General features: G+C 44.8%; 1 protein-coding gene across 1 annotated transcript in view; it reads left to right on the forward strand.

The window, feature by feature from the left end:
* LOC118226837 (sialoadhesin-like) overlaps positions 1-21,740 on the forward strand; it is a 140,081-nt gene that overhangs the window by 22,884 nt on the left and 95,457 nt on the right. Inside the window, exons 7-10 of the mRNA XM_035416795.1 lie at positions 11,356-11,622; positions 11,812-12,126; positions 12,623-12,889; positions 13,079-13,393. Coding sequence (XP_035272686.1) covers positions 11,356-11,622; positions 11,812-12,126; positions 12,623-12,889; positions 13,079-13,393 — 1,164 coding nt within the window. The remainder of the gene's footprint in view (positions 1-11,355; positions 11,623-11,811; positions 12,127-12,622; positions 12,890-13,078; positions 13,394-21,740) is intronic.

The raw sequence follows: 21,740 nt of genomic DNA on the forward strand, positions 1-21,740 counted from the left end.
AGGCGCACAGAGTTGTATGCCCCCAGCAGAGGGTCACGAGCCTCAACTGCATTGTGGGAAACGACAGCACACATTGAGATGTTGGCTCCACGCTGTCCCGGGACATCAACAGTGGCCCTCTGCCCAATTACATTCCAGCCCCAACACCCTGTTCATGAGTCTCTGAAACGTCGAAGGAGAATTTTTTTGCGCTTTACCAACCAACACTGACTGCAGCATAACGACTTGTTCATCCTCCGGCCGATTAAGAACTTTAGCTAGTCTCTCAAACAGCACAAAAAACGAGTCTGGGTCTTTTTCAGAAAATTTAGGGATTGGACAAAGATTGCGGGTGACATCAAAACCAGAGGAGCCAGAATTCCCATCTAAAAAACTAAGTACAGAAGCCTCAAACCCAGGTCGACCTACCAAAGATTGTCTTAGTACTTTGCTCTTTAAATTTCTCACGCTCAAGCCAACTTATCCTGTTCAAATTTTAGTTTTGCAAACTCAATTTTCTCCTTTAAATCCTGTTCGGATTTTACTTTTCCAACTTCAAGCCTTAACCTCTGCATTTCAAAGTCATGCTTGACTGTCTCTAATTGCACCTGGTCGCGAAACGACATCTCATGTTCCAATTCAGACTCACTCCCTGGCTCTTGAGATGGCAGTGCAGCTGGCATGGGTGCCAAGGACAACGTAATGTCCTGTTCAGATGCCAATTGAATTGCCATGTCTCTTAAATCACCTTTTTTGAGTGCAGATGTTACAGTGCCACCCCAAAACACTACTAGTTGACTTAATTCAGCCTTAGTAAAGGACAAGAATACCCTTCGAAAACCCTTATCTTTCCCACTCTCTATGGCATCAAGGTCAGACATCGTGTTAAATTGTGACAAACAAGGGAATTGCAATAGAGATGCAACCTCCTGAACGGAAAATTTAAGATGGATGAGCAGGGCACAAAGTGAGAAACGGGCAGGCAACCCGAAAAAAAAAACAGCACCCCGCTATACTAACGGAATCCCTAGTCGTCATGTGACGTAACGGCGGGGTATTTAATCACTCAACCCTGCAGCATAACACACAACTTGACAGACTGCGCATCACACCACGGAATGAACCCAGGACAAATGCCACAAACCAATTTAGTCACACAAAAATAACAAACACCCACCAAAATCGCCAAACAGTATCCCTGAAGGACACTGTCGCTACAGCCTAATTGGGGTAATTGTTCACAGCTCTAGTAGTAAAACACCGGCATGTTGCCTGTCCAGATCAGTGTATCACTACTCACCCCTCCTCAATTGACACTGAAGCAGAGAAGAAAAAAAAACTCAGTGCTGTAACGAAAACACAGTTCAATTATTCTCTCCACCCGTACGCTCAACGGCGTAACAATTTAGAAGGCTTTACTTCAACTTCAACCAAGCTCCTTCTAAAACAAACACAATGCCACATGTGTCAAAATAAATGTTTTTAATATAGCCTAACTCAAGCTCAACGTTACAGCAATTCAACTCAATTACGTTATTCCTTCTGTGATGGCTGCAGAGCGAGTCACACAGACAGGTCGCTGCGCTAAGCACAATTCACCCCATTTACCATATATTTCCAAGTACATTTATACATATCATTTAAAATAACTCGCCACACGGTTTCTGTTTTTCACAATCCTTTATTTACTTTCGTTTTATTAAGTGAGTGCACGCACTTAGTTCAACGTTAAGTTTAACATAATGTCATTGTACCGCGGTTGTTTGTATTACCTGCTTTTAAGTTTCATTCCTGCAGACGGGTCCGCCGCAAAAGGGGTCGCGGGCGGAAACAAGGAACATTTATTTGGTTCCTAGTGGGAGGGCTGATCAGTCCACTGCATCCATGGCCTGAGGGGACCACAGGACCCACGGTCATCTTAAAATTATTATTAAAATGTATTCATTTTCTTCTTTTAAAATTATTAGTCAACAAATGCAATACAAATATTAACTATTATATGTATATTTTGACAAATTTGTATATTTGTCATTCCTCAAATACCTGTAATAGCTATTATACATATTTATGTCCTTTTTTTTCCTGTATTTTGGTGCTGGCCACCATTATATAAATGAGTATTTTGGGCCCCTTGGTCTGTCTTGTTTTGGGGTGCCATGGTGTGAGTTTGTTAAGCTAAAAGGTTCTATAATTGCTAATCTGCTGTATTTTAGATCTCTGTATTTTAAGAGGCAAGAGCAGAGCTAGAGGCATTTTGTTATTTGAGCATTTCATACTTCTTTTGTTTTTTTTTCTTATTTTTTTTACATGTTGGTTTTTTTCCCTTGTTGGTTTGAGACATTTTTTTGTGGTCAACCTGTGCTGGGAACAATAAACCCCTAACTTTTGCACCGCTACTTCTGTCTCTGCGCCTTTCTCTGGTACGTCCATTACACTTCAAAGGGGCTATCCAAACAGACCCGCACTTGCTGGTTTGCACAAGGCAAGCACATAAACAGCTCACCAGCACTTCCTGTACCACACTCGCCACTGATAGGCCAGAACGCCAGCGCACATCCGCGCCTACATACAAACCAGGAAGCAAACACTAGCTCTGCTTAATGCAAATCGAGAGAGCCACATGGAAAACCGATTATAACACTTTACCCATGCTAATTAAATATCAAAAAGGGACACGTTTGTGACCCACAAACAATCCCGGACGAGCCCTAAATTAATGTGACGACCCGGATCAAGGACCGACACATTAAACGGACACCAGACTTTAGTTGAAGGAAATAACAAGTGTTTATTGAAAAAGAGAACAAAACCAAATCAAACTGAAATCAAACTAACTATATCAGCGTCAGTAATCAGTGTGCATGGAGGTGTTGGGTAATGGCAAACTCAGACTTCTTGATAAGCTACTTGACAGTTTGTTTGTTCCCATGAAATCTTTTTAAAGTTAGCGGCTTTTACTGTATTTCCTCTTTTTTTCTGTAGTCAGAGCGTTCGACAGCCATGCAAACAGTTCCTTCTTTTACATTTTGTAAGGTTAGACACAGATAAAATAACATTCATCCTTACATACTCACTACCAATTAACAATGGAAATCGGTACAGTTGGACTGGGGCTGTCAGCAGTCACCTGACCCATTCTAGTCAATATACTGTCCTCTAAATTGGACAAAACGCTCACATTTCAGAGCTGATAGGTTCTCGCATATCCAATGCTTCTCAAGTCTTTCAACAGCTTGGTGCAATTGCGTATGTTGCACCACCGGCTTTATGTTGTGAAAGTATTTTCAAATAATTTAATTAAATCAAACCCTTTTTATTTGAAAATTCAGTATTTTTAAAGACATTTGAAAATAATTGTGAATAAAGGCAAATGCTCCTTAAATAAATTTTGTGATTTAAATACTCAGTATTCTCAGTATTTCAAATATAATTTCAAACAATTTCTAAAAAAAAGTGTTTAAAAGTAATAACTGAATCATTTCACAACAGCATGTTTTTGTGAGAATTCTGTATATATATTAAATTGTGTTCCATAAAGTCATACAGTTTAAAAGCATTCTCAGCTGTGCTCCTAACACGATGCCTAATACTCATTGAAGTTATTAGCAGGTAAATCACAGTCAGGGGTTAACAGCTTTGGCCCTGGAGACCCGCAAAATTTCTGCATTTTTATTTCCACTCGGCACTTAGTCGATCGATTAAAGCAGTTGATTTCACAGTTAACGCACATCGTCTGGTTTCTAGGTTTTCGTTTTTAAGGCGAAAACAAAAACGAGCAAACCCTGGACCTCTGGGGATCAGGACCAGGCCACTCCTGAAAAATGGTGCGATTTGTCATTTTGTTAGTGTCTGGTATTTTTTTTGCAGCTGAGGACGGATTCCATGGCGGACGTGCTGAGGAGCCTGAACCTCCTGGAGGTGCTGAAGGAGTCCATGGAGAAGAAGGGGCTCTCCGAGGTGAAGGAGGCGGTGGAGGACCTCCTCATCAGCAGGGTGAACATCGCTGTGGTGGGGGAGAGCAGCCCGGAGAAAACCGCCCTCCTCAACTCCCTCCGCGGCCTGCGGCCCGGGGATGGTGGGGCGGCCCAGTTCCCCTCCCCCAGCCCCCAAGAGGAGCTGACAGTTTACCCAAACCCCAAACACTCCGACTTCCGACTGTGGGGCCTGCCCGTGGTCCCTGATGGCTCTCCCTTTGACCCAGAGGAGTACATGGAGAAAGTCAAGTTCCTGCGCTACAATGCCGTCATCGTGACGTCCTCTCGGATGCGGTTTTGCAGCAACAGCGCCCCCGTGTGGCGGGAGGCCAGATCGCTCCAGAGGGAGGCTGTGTACTTCGCCTTGCTGGCTTCTGAGCGCGACTCGCGGGAGTCCATGGAGCCTCGGCGGAAAGCCAGCCAGGAGTCGTTGGGGTCGGAGGGCCTGGCTTCCCCGAGGGTCTTCCTGGTACGTGGCACCACCTTGGAGACCCTGGACTTCCCCGAAATCCTGGAGGAAATGTGGCGGGACGTCCCGGAGATCAAGGCCGCCGCCCTCCTCCTGGCCCTTCCGGCCCTGTCCGTCGCCGTGGTGACCAGAAAGCGGGACGCCCTCAAGGCGCTGGTGTGGGCGGCGGCCTCACTCTCGGGCGGCGTTTCGGCCATCCCCGTGCCCCTGGTGTCCTCCGCGGTGGACGCCGGCGTGGGGGTGAGGATCCTGAGCAAGGCGCGCGACTCGCTGGGCCTGGACGACGCGTCGCTGGAGGGGCTGGCCCGCCGACGGGGGCGGGACGGGGCGCGGCTCAAGGCCCTGCGCACCTGCCCCTTCTCCCAGGAGGTCACCAAGGGTGCCGTGAAGAAGCTGCTGACGGCCGCAGAGAAGCAGAAGCCCACCGGTGCCCGCGTGGTGGAGATGGCGCTGCCCGTGACCGCCAAGTCCGCCAGCCGCTCCTTCGCCACCATGTTCCTGGCGCTCAATGGCGCCATCAACGACATGGCCGCCGATGCAGAAAGGGTGGCGGCGGCTGCAGTCGGGGGGGCAGATTGAGGAACTGAATTCTTTGCGACCAATTTAAGAAAAAAAAAAAAAAAAAAAAAAAAAAAACCGGAGGTGGCCTAATCCTTTTCGGCCTGTACTGTACATGCTGCATTACGCATTTGCATTAATTTGATATTTTTATTTGTTAATTTTCCATGTATTTCTTGCACCGTGAAGACATGCACCATTGCATCAGACATAAGAAAGCTCTTTAATGAAAACAAAATGTGCAAAATGACTTGAAGTGATATTTCATGGCAACACTTGCTGAACTTGGCTCCGTTGTTATTATCACTTGCTGCATTATGAGATCAGGTCTTGAGTGATGATGCATTGGTTCTGGAAATAAACTCATTGCAAATATCCAAAAAGAATCTTATTTCTCTCCCTTCTTTCCATGAAGAAGTCGGTTTCCAGTAACTGCTGCAGAAGTCTATTTAAAACAGTGGGGGGAAGTACAAAAATACAGTATTGAGAGAGAAAGAAAGACAGTGACACTTCCCACCGCATCCTCTGCAGGAAACAGGTTCTTTTTTTTTCTTTTGACACTTGGCTAAACTGTGAAAATGCACTACCGAGAAGGGGAGTTCTGTGTGTGTATATTTCCTGTCTAAGGAAGAGGGGTCATTTTTAAGTTTCAGTCATTTTACGATAAGGACATAGTACATCCAGATTAACTGTAGCTGATTTCTAATCCTCTGTCACATCCAACTTGTAGGTAAGCAGCCACTTTTACAATTCTTTCATGGGTAAATGATTTCTAGCATTTCTGTTTCTGATGGGGTTGTCTCTCTACCCCCCCTCCAGGTACAGGTATCAATGCCATTGCTACAACAGTTATTAACATTTCATTTGAATGTTTGTGAGTTTAGTAGCTTTTGTCTGTACTCCGCCTTGTTTCTGGTCTGGGAAAACAAATAGCAAGTGTTATCGCTTTAAATAGAAATTGACTTTGCTGTTATTGTGGCCTTTTGAGTTCAAAATAGAGGTGCGTTGATCTAACTAATTTAGTAACTCCATTCAGGAAAGATATGCACTCAAGGTTTTCAGTCAAATATTCTTATTCAAAAATATTAACACCGTACTGTACATATTAATATTTTAGCTAATTACTAGTGGAGATACTGTGGAGATATGACGTGCTTTTGACTCAAATGCTGTGTGGATCCCTGATTGTACAACACATCCTTGCGTAAGATGTTTATTTTATGCAGATGCTGATCTTTCTGGGTGTAATAGGAAAGAGTAGGCTGCGTAGATTGTTCACAACATAGAATGGTGTCTTGGACTGCAATTCATTAAATAATGCTGTTTTTTTAATAAGCTGCAGTCTGCATTAACTGTGTTTATTTAACCAGGTTAGTCTCATTGAGATTAGAAATCTCTTTTTCAAGAGAGACCTGGCCAAGAAAGCAGCAGTCGATTACAGAGCCTAGCCTTAAACAGAAAACCAGAGGAAACAAAATGTTTGTTGAAACAGTTGAGCATTTCAGCTCTATCAGTGACCTTATCAACGCCCTTTATAATACATGACGGCAGTTCATAATTACAGTTTGTACTCAGGGATTTGATTACTTTCCAAAATTTGAAAGGGTTGTTTAAATTTTTAGTTGTGGTTGATACAAAGTAGTCAGATTTTAGCTTCTTAACTAAAAGTGTACACTTATTCCTCAGAAACCTAACTATTAGCCAATCTGACTCTGAACCTGTTCTCCTAGCAGTAGTCCAAGCTTGGTTTCTCATGTGTAATTGCTTAGACAACTCGTCAGAAAACCAAGGATTTTCCCTACCTTCAATCCTGTAAGTTCTAAAAGGAGCATGTTTGTTTGAGATTTTCAAGAAATTGTCCCTAAAGGAAGTCCAAGCCATTTCAACATTTGGAATAAGACTGAACCTGCTCCAATCACAATAGTGCAGGTCGTGTAAAAACGATTGTTCTGAAAAATGTTTAAAATTATGTTTTTGGAGAAAACGGCGGTTGGTTTTAGGGATCTTAGTGCAGCGTATAGCTGCAATGGCACAGTGGTCACTCAGATCATTAACAAAAATACCAGTTGCAATATATTTGTGCGGAACATTTGTCAGGAAAAGATCAATAAGGGTCAATTTCTCTGGACATTTTTCTGATTTGGACGTGTTGGGCCACTTATTAATTGCGTTAAATTCATAAAGTCGCTGTAAGCCTTTAAATCATCAGAGATCGGTTTTAACCAATCCCAATTTAGATCTCCGACAATGACAACCTCACCGTAGTTCAGTTTCGCCATGCATTTCGTGAAAGAAGACAGCATATCACTTGGAGCAGATGGAGGTCTGTAACAACCAACCACAGTAATGAAGATGTCTTTCGTCACCTCTACTCTTAGAGCAAGCATTTCAAATTGTTTGCACGCGGACTCTGACAGCAGTACACTCGTACGAAAATTACTTTTGGCATAAATAGCTACACCACCTCTCCTTTTGGGTCTGTCAGTGCGGAAGACATTGTAGCCATATATATGAATATCTTCATCAGGAACCGACTTGCTCAACCAAGTTTCAGATATCACAATTATATCAGCATCAGTTGATTCAACCTAAATCCTTATCAGGTCTATTTTCGGAACTAAACTACGAACATTAAAATGTACAATACCCAGACCCGATGTACTTTTAAAATCTGACGGAGTTTCCAAACATTTTAGACTTAATTGGGCCAGGGTTTGTTTGAACTTTTCCAGATAAAAGCAACAGTAGAACAATTAAGCTTCTCAGTTTAGTGTGCTTAAACATCACTTTTTCAGCATTTAATTTGTCCACAAAATCCAAAACAGAGTCTTTCGATACAACAAAGTAGTCATTCAAAAGCAACAAACTATGAAGATGATGTAGGATTTCCGTGGCAGTCAGGGAAGATCATCAACACACTACTCACCATATTCTGCTCGCTACCAACGGTGAGTAGATAGTATATTATTATCAGGAGTGTACTTCGACCCACTGATTTGTGTTGTGAGCTCAAACGCCAGGATTGCCAGATGCGCTCAAAGCGGATTTCCAGGCCGTGGTGTGCACTATACGGGTTGCCAGATAGCCGTAGTCTTTGATCACAGAGAGACAGACACTGTGTGGGTTGCCAGGTGCCAGGACAGGATTGCTTGTTGCTCACAAAGAGCCGCGAAGTGCAGGTAGAAAAAGATTCAGCTGACCAGGAAAAAAAACTTCTACTGATGTGCAGGCCAGCTTCCTTCATAGACAACATCAGTAGGCAGCCGTGGAGAATGTTGACCATGGAACAGGGGCTGGGAGATGATGGCCTAGCAGATCAGAACAAATCCAGGGAGAGGCGCTGAAGCCACTCTTATGCCACTTACGCTGGCATTTTGAAATCATATAATCCACAAGCTTTTCTTTGCAGACTTTGTCGCACTTCAAGGGCCGTTTTGCTAGGCCTTGTTTGGTGGTCCTGTTTTCAAGTTTGAGCAGCAAGCAAAAAATAATGCATCAAGACGAACTTTTCAACATATTAAAAATAAAATAAAATAAAACCTATTCTGCCTAAAATTTAAAAATATTTGGTGTGAAAAATGAGTACAATTAACTTACAAACTTACAAAACACTTACAAACACTGGACTGCAAACTCAGACAAAGACTGATATGCTGCCACTGATATGTTGCATATGCATGCATATACACAGACTCACAACCATGCATACACACACACACACTTCATAAGTGTCTTCTTTTCCAGATTTCTCACACTGATAAAGGAAGGTTCATCATGATCTCTTTCTGTGCCATGGTCTTCTTTCTGATTGGTGGTATGTACCTGCTACGACATCCCTGTCCCTTGCACGTTTCGTTATGCCCTTGTCTCTGTCACTGACACACTTCACTCGTAAGCATTTTTATCCCCAGTAGAAATCTGTCCTTGTTACTGTACGCATGACGATTGGCATAGCAACCAAGGTTTTATGAATGAACACAGTGTTAACTTCTGAGGATTATCTGTCTGCTGCAATCCAACAGTGCAATATTAAGAACTCTCTCTCTCCCTCTCTCTCTCTCTCTCTCTCTCTCTCTCCTTTTCTACCGTAAGACTCTGCTTGCAGTTTCAGTGAGATGACGGCCAAAGAGGGCTCCTGTGTGACAGTCCACTTAACTCTGTCCAATATAGGGAATTCTGGGTACATTGTTTGGTTGAAGGACGCCGTGTGGAGTGACACGACAATGGATTTTGAGGGCACAATCGTGCACAGCCTCAAACCTGACAAACCCAACGCGAGTGAATTTGAAAACAGAGTGTCTGTGGGTTCCACTGGGGATTTATACGAATTGACCATCAGTAACCTGAGACTGGAAGACAGCGGAAAGTACATAGTTAGATACTATGATGTTAATCCTCTTTCTAGAGTGAGCAGCTCGACAATGAGTCTAAATGTTCAGGGTAAGTTCTTTTGCAGTGATATATATATACATATATGATAGAGGCCCCTTTATGTTCACCATCCAGTAGTTGTCTAATTGTCTACTGTAGGAAAAGTATTTGTCTGGTATTGGATTTATGATTTAAGCTGCAGTCGTTGCAAAGATGCACAACCGGCAATCCTGAAGAAGCATGCTTCAGTTAACAACAGTGATGTATTTGTAAGGAATCTGTGTACAATATGAATGCTGATAGCTGTTGTCCCTTAACCTGCTACTGGCAAAACTGTCAGCATTGTCATTTCAGATATTCACAACTCGAAAGCCTGAAGGAACATACTTCAAGGTTACCCACAGTAATGCTTTTGCTTATATTTGCAGATGGCTGCTATGCAATTAAGCTGGTTTCATTTTATTTTGTTCTGGGCTCACTTAAACACAGATATCATCTCATTATCACCATGAGCATCTGCATTTATGTATTTTATGAGGGACTGTGTACAATTACTCACATTCACGATGGTCGTATGAGCCAGCCAAGAGACCGCACGTTGCTTTACAATGATAGCCCCGGAGCAGAGGGGGCTACATGATTTCCTCAGACAAAGAAGCCCAGAACATGACAAAAATAGTCTTTAGGCAACTAAATAAATCCATCACAGATTAACACATGATGATGAAACTGATATTTATCATCATCATCATCATAATCATCTTCTTCATCATAATCATCATCATCCTCATCTTAATCATCTTCATCATCATATTCATGATCGTAATCATCATCATTATCACCATCTTCATCATCATAACGATCTTCCCCTGTCGAACCTCTGCAGAGAACCCTTGCCAGGTCAGCGTAACAGGGCCGGAGCTGGTCCAGACGGGGGCGGAGGTGATTTTGCGGTGCTCCACCGTGGGAACCTGCCAGTACAGCCCTGAGTGGCGTAGCTCAGGGCCAGGCCTGGCCTCCAGTGAAGTCATCGACACCCAGGGTGCGAAAACAGCCCAGCTGCGCTTCAAAGCGGACTGGTCACATAACGGGGTGGAGTTCTCCTGTTGGCCGTCGCCGAGCAACGACGCGTGCGCCTCCAGAAACATCACGCTGGCCGTGGAATGTAAGTCGCGCAATTAAAATTTTTATTGTTTTACCTGCCGACGCTGCAATCTTCATATCAGAGACACCGAAGCTACGTTTTACACATAACTGATATCTGAATTACCCACAATGCTATTGATCCAGTCTCTGTGCATTTTTTCCCATAGTTTACAGAAAGCTTTCTTCCTCATTTATTTATTTATTTAGGATCCCCATTAGCAATACACAGTGTGCAGCTAATATCCCTTGTGTTCTGCATGATACATTTATTACGAAAAAATGGCAACCTGTCATGTCTGTCCAGGGCTGCCCTGTATGTGCCAAAAATGTCATGTCCCTTATGTGACACCCATTGAGTATGACCTTGTGTCCCTGTATGTCCCACAAAGTTTTACCTGCTGTCGATTAGTTCCTGAAAAAAGCAGGTGACTGAAAAGCCAAATCTGGTATGTGGTGCTTTTATTGATTATGAGCCACCAAATCCGGGGTGCTCTATAGATCCGGCAGGAAACAAAATGGACTCAGTTTGACAGCGTGTGCTGTGGGTCAACAGAAATCCTACCGTTAGAGTGTAGCTAGTTGTTGATTAAGGCATGCAACCAGTTTATTTTGTTTGTTTAGCACTAGCTCCTGTAACCATAGTGGAACAGTGAATATTTACAGTAGTATAGTCCAAAAAAACATGAAAAAACCTTGTAAAAGACGATTGATTATCCATTGATTAAGAAAGTTCTGATTGATTAAGAACTTATTGACTCAAAAGCATTGATTAAATCCAGTGGAACAGCACATAATGCATCTGTAAGCACCCTGAAACAATCTGCAAATCACCACAGACAATTCTGCGTTCTTATTTAGATGCTCCAAAAGGGGTCAGGATAACGGCGAGCAGGACATTGGAGGGGATCTATGAAGGAGCTGCAGTCAGCCTGACCTGCGAGGTCCAGAGCAGCAATCCAAGCGTGCGGTCATACTCCTGGTACAGAGACCGCACCGTCCTGGGCGAAACTGGCCCAGTGCTCCGTTTCCCGGCCGTACGACCCGAGGACAGAGGCTCTTACCGCTGCAAAGCCTCAAACTCTGCGGGCTCGGGGTATTCCCCGGAGGTTACGATCACCGTTCACTGTGAGTCTGCCGCTGCTGCTCATGTCATGCTCTGTGTAACGGCGGCGACATGGAGACGCGAGAACGCGAGAACACGAGAGTGTTTCGATGTCGAACGCAGGCCGTCCAGCCCAGGATCGGCCTGTTCATGTCGTCTGCCTAGCCAGTATATTTGTTAAACAAATAATGTATTCCCTTTTTTTCCCCCAGATGGACCCAGAGGCACAAAGATTAAGGCCAGCTGTTGTCAGGGAGGGGTGAAGGCCGGCGAAAGCCTGACCCTCACCTGCGAGACCGACGCCCGTCCTGAGCCCTACGGCTACACCTGGTTCCGCGTGATTACAGAGCCTGGTGGACAGAGGGGTCCAGGAAGGACCGAGGTTCCCGTGCCTTCTAACGGACGGTCTGGTGGGCGAGACCTCAAATGGGAGCACATCAGTGCAAGCGACGCCGGGGAATATACGTGCCAGGCCAAGAACATCATCAGCGCTGATAAATCCACCGCTCTCCGTGTAGACGTCCTGTGTGAGTGCTGTGTTTAGAGTCTCAGTGCTCTCCGTGTAGACGTCCTGTGTGAGTGCTGTATTTAGAGTCCCAGTGCTCTCCGTGTAGACGTCCTGTGTGAGTGAATATGAGCCACCAAATTCGGGGTGCTCTATAGATCCGGCAGGAAAACAAAATGGACTCAGTTTGACTGCGTGTGCTGTGGGTCAACAGAAATCCTACCGTTAGTGTGTAGCTAGTTGTTGATTAAGGCATGCAACCAGTTTTTTTTGTTTGTTTAGCACTAGCCCCTGTAACCATAGTGAACAGTGAATATTTACAGTAGTATAGTCCAAAAAAACATGAAAAAACCTTGTAAAAGACGATTGATTATCCATTGATTAAGAAAGTTCTGATTTATTAAGAACTGATTAACTCGAAAGCGTTGATTAAATCCAGTGGAACAGCACATAATGCATCTGTAAGCACCCTGAAACAATCTGCAAATCACCACAGACAATTCTGCGTTCTTATTTAGATGCTCCAAAAGGGGTCAGGATAACGGCGAGCAGGACATTGGAGGGGATCTATGAAGGAGCTGCAGTCAGCCTGACCTGCGAGGTCCAGAGCAGCAATCCAAGCGTGCGGTCATACTCCTGGTACAGAGACCGCACCGTCCTGGGCGAAACTGGCCCAGTGCTCCGTTTCCCGGCCGTACGACCCGAGGACAGAGGCTCTTACCGCTGCAAAGCCTCAAACTCTGCGGGCTCGGGGTATTCCCCGGAGGTTACGATCACCGTTCACTGTGAGTCTGCCGCTGCTGCTCATGTCATGCTCTGTGTAACGGCGGCGACATGGAGACGCGAGAACGCGAGAACACGAGAGTGTTTCGATGTCGAACGCAGGCCGTCCAGCCCAGGATCGGCCTGTTCATGTCGTCTGCCTAGCCAGTATATTTGTTAAACAAATAATGTATTCCCTTTTTTTCCCCCAGATGGACCCAGAGGCACAAAGATTAAGGCCAGCTGTTGTCAGGGAGGGGTGAAGGCCGGCGAAAGCCTGACCCTCACCTGCGAGACCGACGCCCGTCCTGAGCCCTACGGCTACACCTGGTTCCGCGTGATTACAGAGCCTGGTGGACAGAGGGGTCCAGGAAGGACCGAGGTTCCCGTGCCTTCTAACGGACGGTCTGGTGGGCGAGACCTCAAATGGGAGCACATCAGTGCAAGCGACGCCGGGGAATATACGTGCCAGGCCAAGAACATCATCAGCGCTGATAAATCCACCGCTCTCCGTGTAGACGTCCTGTGTGAGTGCTGTGTTTAGAGTCTCAGTGCTCTCCGTGTAGACGTCCTGTGTGAGTGCTGTATTTAGAGTCCCAGTGCTCTCCGTGTAGACGTCCTGTGTGAGTGAATATGAGCCACCAAATTCGGGGTGCTCTATAGATCCGGCAGGAAAACAAAATGGACTCAGTTTGACTGCGTGTGCTGTGGGTCAACAGAAATCCTACCGTTAGTGTGTAGCTAGTTGTTGATTAAGGCATGCAACCAGTTTTTTTTGTTTGTTTAGCACTAGCCCCTGTAACCATAGTGAACAGTGAATATTTACAGTAGTATAGTACAAAGAAACATGAAAAAACCTTGTAAAAGATGATTGATTAACCATTGATTAAGTAAATTCTGATTTATTAAGAACTGATTAACTCGAAAGCGTTGATTAAATCCAGTGGAACAGCACATAATGCATCTGTAAGCACCCTGAAACGATCTGCAAATCACCACAGACAAATCTGCATTCTTATTTAGACGCTCCAAAAGAGGTCAGGATAACGGCGAGCGGGACATTGGAGGGGATCTATGAAGGAGCTGCAGTCAGCCTGACCTGCGAGGTCCAGAGCAGCAATCCAAGCGTGCGGTCATACTCCTGGTACAAAGACCGCACCGCCCTGGGCAAAACTGGCCCAGTGCTCCGTTTCCCGGCCGTACGACCCGAGGACAGAGGCTCTTACCGCTGCAGAGCCTCAAACTCTGCGGGCTCGGGGTATTCCCCGGAGGTTACGATCACCGTTCACTGTGAGTCTGCCGCTGCTGCTCATGTCATGCTCAGTGGAACGGCGGCAACATAGAGACGCCAGAACGTGAGAACGCGAGAACACAAGAACACAAGAGTGTTTCGATGCTGAGCGCAGGCCGTCCAGCCCAGGATCGGCCTGTTCATGTCTTCCTGCCTAGCCAGTGTATTTGGTAAACAAATAATGTATTCCCTTTTTTTCCCCCAGATGGACCCAGAGGCACAAAGATTAAGGCCAGCTGTTGTCAGGGAGGGGTGAAGGCCGGCGAAAGCCTGACCCTCACCTGCGAGACCGACGCCCGTCCTGAGCCCGACGGCTACACCTGGTTCCGCACGATTACAGAGCCTGGTGGACAGAGGGGTCCAGGAAGGACCGAGGTGGCCGTGCCTTCTAACGGACGGTCTGACGGGCGACACCTCAGATTCTGGCAGATCAGTACAGGCGACGCCGGGGAATACATGTGCCAGGCCAAGAACACCATCAGCGCTCAAAACTCCACCACTCTCCGTGTAGACGTCCTGTGTGAGTGCTGTATTTAGAGTCCCAGTGCTCTCCGTGTAGACGTCCTGGGTGAGTGCTGTATTTAGAGTCCCAGTGCTCTCCGTGTAGACGTCCTGGGTGAGTGCTGTATTTAGAGTCCCAGTGCTCTCCGTGTAGACGTCCTGTGTGAGTGCTGTGTTTAGAGTCCCAGTGCTCTCCGTGTAGATGTCCTGTGTGAGTGCTGTATTTAGAGTCCCAGTGCTCTCTGTGTAGACGTTATGTAAGTTGTTTAACCATTGATTAAGTAAATTCTGATTGATTAAGAACTGATTAACTCGAGTGCTGTACAGCCCATGTCTCAAAAAGCCAAAACACACAACTTGCTTTTTTTCATGATCAATAGTTTAAGGAGGCAAAGCCTTGTGAAATACTAAAACACTAATTTAAAGAAAAAATACTAATACGAAATGCTAAAATAATACATTTTAAATAAATTCATTTTGATAATATTTTAAAACATGTTTTTAAATTAAAGGGTAAATCAGCAATTCCTAAACTGTGGGTCACAACCCCACATGGGGGTCATCTGATTTGAGGATGGGGTATATATGTGATGTTCTGTGTAAGGACCCACACGCAGACCAGGGAAATCCAAAAAACGTTGTCTTTATTCAGTCCGAGGTTCGAAGCCAGGTAATCAGAGAGAGTACGGTGCCGAATCGAGTTTCCAAAAGAATAGTGAAAAAACAGGATTCAGAGTGGCGAAGGTACAAAGGGACAGGCAAAAGAGAAGTCAAAGCAAAGCGAAGGTCAAACCAGAAGCAAACAAAACCAAAAGGGGCAGGCAAACTCGAAGTCGTACAAAGGGGTGTCGCAGGAATCTCGATAGACAAAGGCTTACTAACAATCGGCACAATGAATTCGATCAACGTTCTGACACTGAACAGGTGGAAAAGACTGACATTTATACACTGGGGAAGATAACAATCAAGGAGGGGTTAAGTGAGTGAGGGAGGAGTAACGAACAACATCCAGGTGAAGAACGTTAGGAAAACTAATTCAATGACAGGGGACTGACAAAACGCGGACTGGAATCACATAGACAACAATGATAATAGACGGCCTGGGTGAAGCAGGTAAAACACGTGCAGAGAGAGAGAGGTGCAGTCAGAGCAAGAGACAGGTGCAGGCAATTGCAGAACTCAGCGTTAGAGCAGGCTAGAAAGAAAAGGGGCGGAGCTACAGCGCAGCATGGAAAAGGGGAGACTGGTTAATGTATTAGTATAGTGATCTAAACTATCAAAAACCCAAAACTAGTGTGTGTTAGTCCATTAGTAATATTCACATGTTAGTACATTAGTGAGGTTAGTACTTTACAATCTATAAATTAGTAGGGATTAGTAGAAATTAGTAAAACTAGAAATAAGCAGGAAGTAAGTAAAGCGAGACTGGAAAGAAGGGGGGAAACCACGAAAACCCGGAACCACCCGAATAGTGAAATCACACAAGTACAGGGGAGTGAAGCAGCTCAGGGAACACAGACAGAGAGACAGTACTGGGGAGACAAGTGACTGGGAATACAGACTACAACAATATATATATAAATAGGTACAATGTAAAAAAGCCAAAGTTGATTAACTTTCTTTGGATTAGGACGTCTGCTAAATGCCCATGGGAAAAAAAATGTGAAATGATTTGAAAGGCCAACTTTTCTCCTAAAATCTAAATCTAATGATTTTTCCACCTTTCCATTATTTGTACATGACAACAACAAAAAACAGTAGAAACCATTTTTTGGCAGTAGGGGTCGAGCAATGTCAATTAGTTGTGTTTCTCCATAAATTTCTAAATTAAAGGTAATTTTGATCGTGCATAAGGCACGGAATATGACAATGCTTGGGCAGTTTATTTTTAGCTCCATTTTACAAGTACAATTTATTTTCAGTGTAATGTCTCAAAGCACTTACAATTGGTAGTGTTTTTTCATAAACTGTTGATTTTTCATTAGCAATAGGAAAGCTTGCTGCATTGAGTTTTAAAGGACAAATATTTTTATTTCATATCTTCCTAAGAACACCTCAGTTTCAGTCAGCCCCACTGGTTCAGTGTTAGAGGGCAGCTCTGTGACTCTGACCTGCAGCAGTAATGCCAACCCAGCAGTGCAGAACTACACCTGGTATAAAGTGAATGGGACAGAGATGCACACTGTAGGAACTGGACAGAATCTCACCTTCAATGTGACTGAGTTCAGTGGCAGTGAACAGTACTACCGTGAAGCACAGAATGAACATGGCAAGGAGAACTCAACAACTGTACGGCTGAATGTGACATGTATGTTCCGTGCATCTATTATATAATTGTTTAAATCATATTATTGATATATGTGTGCAGCTGTCATATTAGTAGTGTGCTACTGTGCTCTTTGTAACTGTGGATCCTGTGTTCAGACATGCCTCAGATCTCTGGCTCTGGGAACTGCAGCAGAACTGAAGCAGAGATCAGCTGCTCCTGTGAGAGCCGTGGGAATCCCTCTCCCAGCATGGAGTGGCGTGTGTCTGGACTGCGGGTCACTAACTCTACTGACAGAGTCATCAGGGAGGAGCAGCTGGGGAACACAGGCCTGAGGAGCTCCCTCACCATGCGCCAATCACAGGGAGACACGCCCACTCTCCTCTGCGTCAGCACCAACACTCTCGGCAACTCCAGCCTCCAGCTCCGCCTCCCGTCTCCACAGCAACACTCAGGTAAATGGAAGTACATTTCTCTTTTTTAACATATTTATACATCACACACTAATATACAGAGGTGCAGCTTTTGATGGTTTTATTTAAGGGTTTGTAAAAGTACTGATGATGACGCTGTAACTGTGCTAATATGTTTTATTCTTTTCGTCCTGCAAGTGACATCATTATTATTATTTGAAATCCCACTCAAAATGTATTTTGTTTCATTTTGTTTTTGGAATACATTAAGCTTTTGAACGGCAGGTTCTAGAACACAACAATTTTTATGTTCCACACAATTCCATTCTTCAAATCTATTTTTCGGTATGTAACTGACATGTCCTTCATGCAGGTTTTCTCGTTACCTCACTGCTGATTGGTGCAGCTGCCAGTGCTGGTGCCATGATGATGATATGCCTCATAATGCAGCACATTCTAAAGTAAGAGAAACTGGGGCCTATAAAGCCAGTGTCAGTATAAAGGGAAATTTCACTGTAATTCCATGTTATTGTGTGACATTACTCAACCCCACTGCTGCGGTCATCATTTTTAAATTGAGCTCATGTAGATGTGTCCCTGTCCCACATCCAGAACATGCCTCTAAAACTCCACGTGTTGCTATGACACAAAGAGTGAATGTGGCAGCTTGGCTCAGATATTGAGAGGTATTTTCAGGAGAAGAATCAAAATATTGTAACTGGCACTTTTCAAGCCAAATCATTTTATCTATGGACAAATCCATGTAAACAATCGGTATTTTGTATTGTGCAGAAGGGGAGGCAGTTCACACAGCAAGGAGTGTGTTCAGAAGTCCCACAGAGGGGCAGTCCCTCTGAGCATTTCTAACGTTTGTATCACATCACATGGTGTTTCAGGTTCAACTTAGCCAATCATCATTTGTTTTATGTTCACTGTTCTCCTAAATAAGGTTAACAGGGTTAGATTTACTGCTGGAAAGAGAGAGAGCCCCCCCCCCCCCCCCCCCCCCCCCCAAACACACACACACAACAAAGCAAATCAGCAATTATGAACTATGGGCAATATTGATTCATTACTGATCAGTCATGTTAATAAAAAATATGAACATCAATAAAACATTAACATTTGAACTCCAGCATAGCTTTAAAATTTGATGTTCATGGAAAGTTATTATTATTATTATTAATTACATTTATATAGCACTTTTCCAAATGCTCAAAGTGCTTTACAGTGAAGGGGAACTCACCTCACCCACCACCAATGTGTAGCACCCACCTGGGTGATGCACAGCAGCCATTTTGCGCCAGAACGCTCACCACACATTAGCGAAGGTGGAGAGGGAGAGAACATTTTATTTAGCCAATTAAATCTGGGGATGATTTTTAGTGGCAAGTTTGCGAGTGCCAGATCTGGGATTTGGCCGGGGAACCCCCTACTCTTAGCGATAAGTGTCATGGGATCTTTAATGACCACAGAGAGTCAGGACCTCGGTTTAACGTCTCATCCGAAAGACGACATCTCCTACAGCACAGAGTCCCCGTCACTGCACTGGGGCATTGGGGTTTTTTTATTTGAACCAGAGGGAAGATTGCCCCCTGCTGGCCCACCAACACCACTTCCAGCAGCAACTCAGTATTCCCTGGTGGTCTCCCATCCAAGTACTAACCAAGCCCACACCTGCGTAGCTTCAGCCATTTGGCAGGAGCAGAGTGCATGGAGGTATGGCTGCTGGCTCAAGTTCCCCTTTAACCTTGGGGTGGAATCTATCAAGGATATTTGATTCAATAAGATTGAAGGTCATATATTGGGAAGAAAACTGCAAAAGGGAACATACTTATGATTTGAGAGGACGGGGTGGAGGGTGTGTTTGTGAATGATGTGCTGGTAATCCAATCTGTAACTGAAATAACTTTAGAGGGATAAGATGACTGTGTTTCTCCTAAAAGCAAACAGATGAGCTCCAACCCTAACCCAATCACAGAGTGTGTTGGTAACAACTAACAGAACAAAACAAATAGAGATTGGTGGATGCTTTCTGGCTACTTTGGTAACCCGAACCCTAAACCTAACCATCAGCTGAGGGAGGGACGCTACAGACCATTCCTGTTTGGTTTTGATTTGTTGGTTTGTGCTACTTTGCAAAAGTGCTGCCCCCACATGATGGTGAAATGCAATTTCCAACGTATGGACAGTAGAAAAACAGGACTAAATGTTACACTGATCTCTGCAGTGATTATAATGAAATTCAGATGTGCATCAGCTGAATCTGTGTGCTATTCCCAGGAAGAAGAGACACAGCCAGCGCTCTGGAAGTAGAATGAAGGACAGCGAAGGGATCATACTGTCAGATGGGGTAAGTCTGATACAAACACACACACACACACACTCTCTCTCTCTCACACACACACACACACACACGCACACACGCATACACATACCTACACACACGCACACACACGTACACATTCATGCGCACACATACACACACCTATACACTTACTTTTTAGAGACATTCACCAGATATCTTTCTTTCCATGTCTGAAAGCATATTCAGTATTCATAACGCCTTAGTGGAAATTGAGATGAGGGTACCAATAGTACTGGAATAATTATTAAAACATGAACTAAACAAGGCAGCCGCACCTAATGGTATGTATCTAAAAGTACACAAACACCTAGAGCTGATCATCTATAAACCACAGACAGGTTTTATCTTTAACTGATTCTTATGTATAAGAAGCATTTTAAGTGCTTGCCATGGTATTTGCCAGGGAAATGTATGCCTAACAAATTTCTATTGGGGAGCTACAAAGTGTTTTCATTCTAATAAGACATACCAAAAATAATTTGATAAAATATCACGAGTAAAATTGTAATATATGTATTGTTTCTTGTTTTGCTTATTATATAACCTTACATTTTTTGGCTAAACTTGTTATTACTGTTCCCTTACATATACCTGTCAGCTGAGGGAGAATGACATTTCAAAGATGTATACATTTTTCCTGGGGTTTGAGTATGTTCATTTTCAAACTTTCATCTTGTCACGGCGCGGGTAGGGGGGGACCCAAACGCAGAGGGAAAAGAAAACACAAATCCAAAATGGGAGGGGAACAAAGACTTTACTATAGACAGGAAAACAAGCAGGGAACAGACAAGACCACAAAGGGAAAAAACACGAACTCAAAAAATCTCTAAATAAAACAGAAAACAAGAGGAACTCAAACACGGGCAGGGCAGAACACAGTCAGGGCAGAACACAAGGGCAAATCAACAAGTCAGGAACTAAACAAGTCAGGAACTAAACAAGTCAGGAACTAAACAAGTCAGGGACAAAACAAGTCAGGGACAAAACAAGTCAGGGACAAAACAAGTCAGGAACAAAACTAGTCAGGAAACAAACACAAGCAGGCAGGTACATGTAAGTCAGGGAACAAACACAAGCAGGCAGGTACATGTAAGTCAGGGAACAAACACAAACAGGCAAAAGAACGCAGGCAGGTATAAATGGACTGAACATACATCGGTAACAAACACAAGGCAGAACAAACGCAAGGAACCAGCACCCGAGTCAAGGGAACAGAGAACTTAAATAGACAAGGGTAACAAGACACAGGTGAACTCAAAAAAACAATCAAACCAGAAGGAGGGGATAAGACAGGTGGGAACAATGATGGGATAACGAGACAATGAAGCAATCATACAATTAACAGGGGGGGAGCAGGGCACAAAACAGAAGTGCCGCCATCTGGCGGCCCAACAGGGGAAACACAGACAGGAAAACAGGACCATGACAGTACCCCCCCCCCCAAGGGACGGCTCCTGACGTCCCAGGAGGCCGACCCGGGGAGGGAGTCAACAGAGGGTGGGGGCTAGAGACAGGACTCAGACAGGAACAGGGACTGGACACAGAACTGGGGCAGGAACAGGACTGGACTGGACAAGACTCAGGGCTGGACTGGACAGGACAGGAACAAGACAAGAACAAGACTCGGGGCTGGACTGGGCAGGACAGGAACAAAACAAGAACAAGACTCGGGGCTGGAGGAGAACTCGGGGCTGGAGGGGAACAGGACTGGACACAGGACTCAGGGCAGAAACAGGACTGGACAGGAACAGGACGGGACTCAGGACTGGAACGGGACGCAGGACTCGGGACTGGAACGGGACGCAGGACTCGGGACTGGAACGGGACGCAGGACTCGGGACTGGAACGGGACGCAGGACTCGGGACTGGACTCGGACGGGGGAACAGGACTCGGGACTGGACTCGGACGGGGGAACAGGACTCGGGACTGGACTCGGACGGGGGAACAGGACTCGGGACTGGACTCGGACGGGGGAACAGGACTCGGGACTGGACTCGGACGGTAGACAGGAACGGACAACACCACGACCCTACA

The sequence above is a fragment of the Anguilla anguilla genome, chromosome 1 (assembly GCF_013347855.1).
Source record: "Anguilla anguilla isolate fAngAng1 chromosome 1, fAngAng1.pri, whole genome shotgun sequence".
NCBI lineage: Eukaryota > Metazoa > Chordata > Actinopteri > Anguilliformes > Anguillidae > Anguilla > Anguilla anguilla.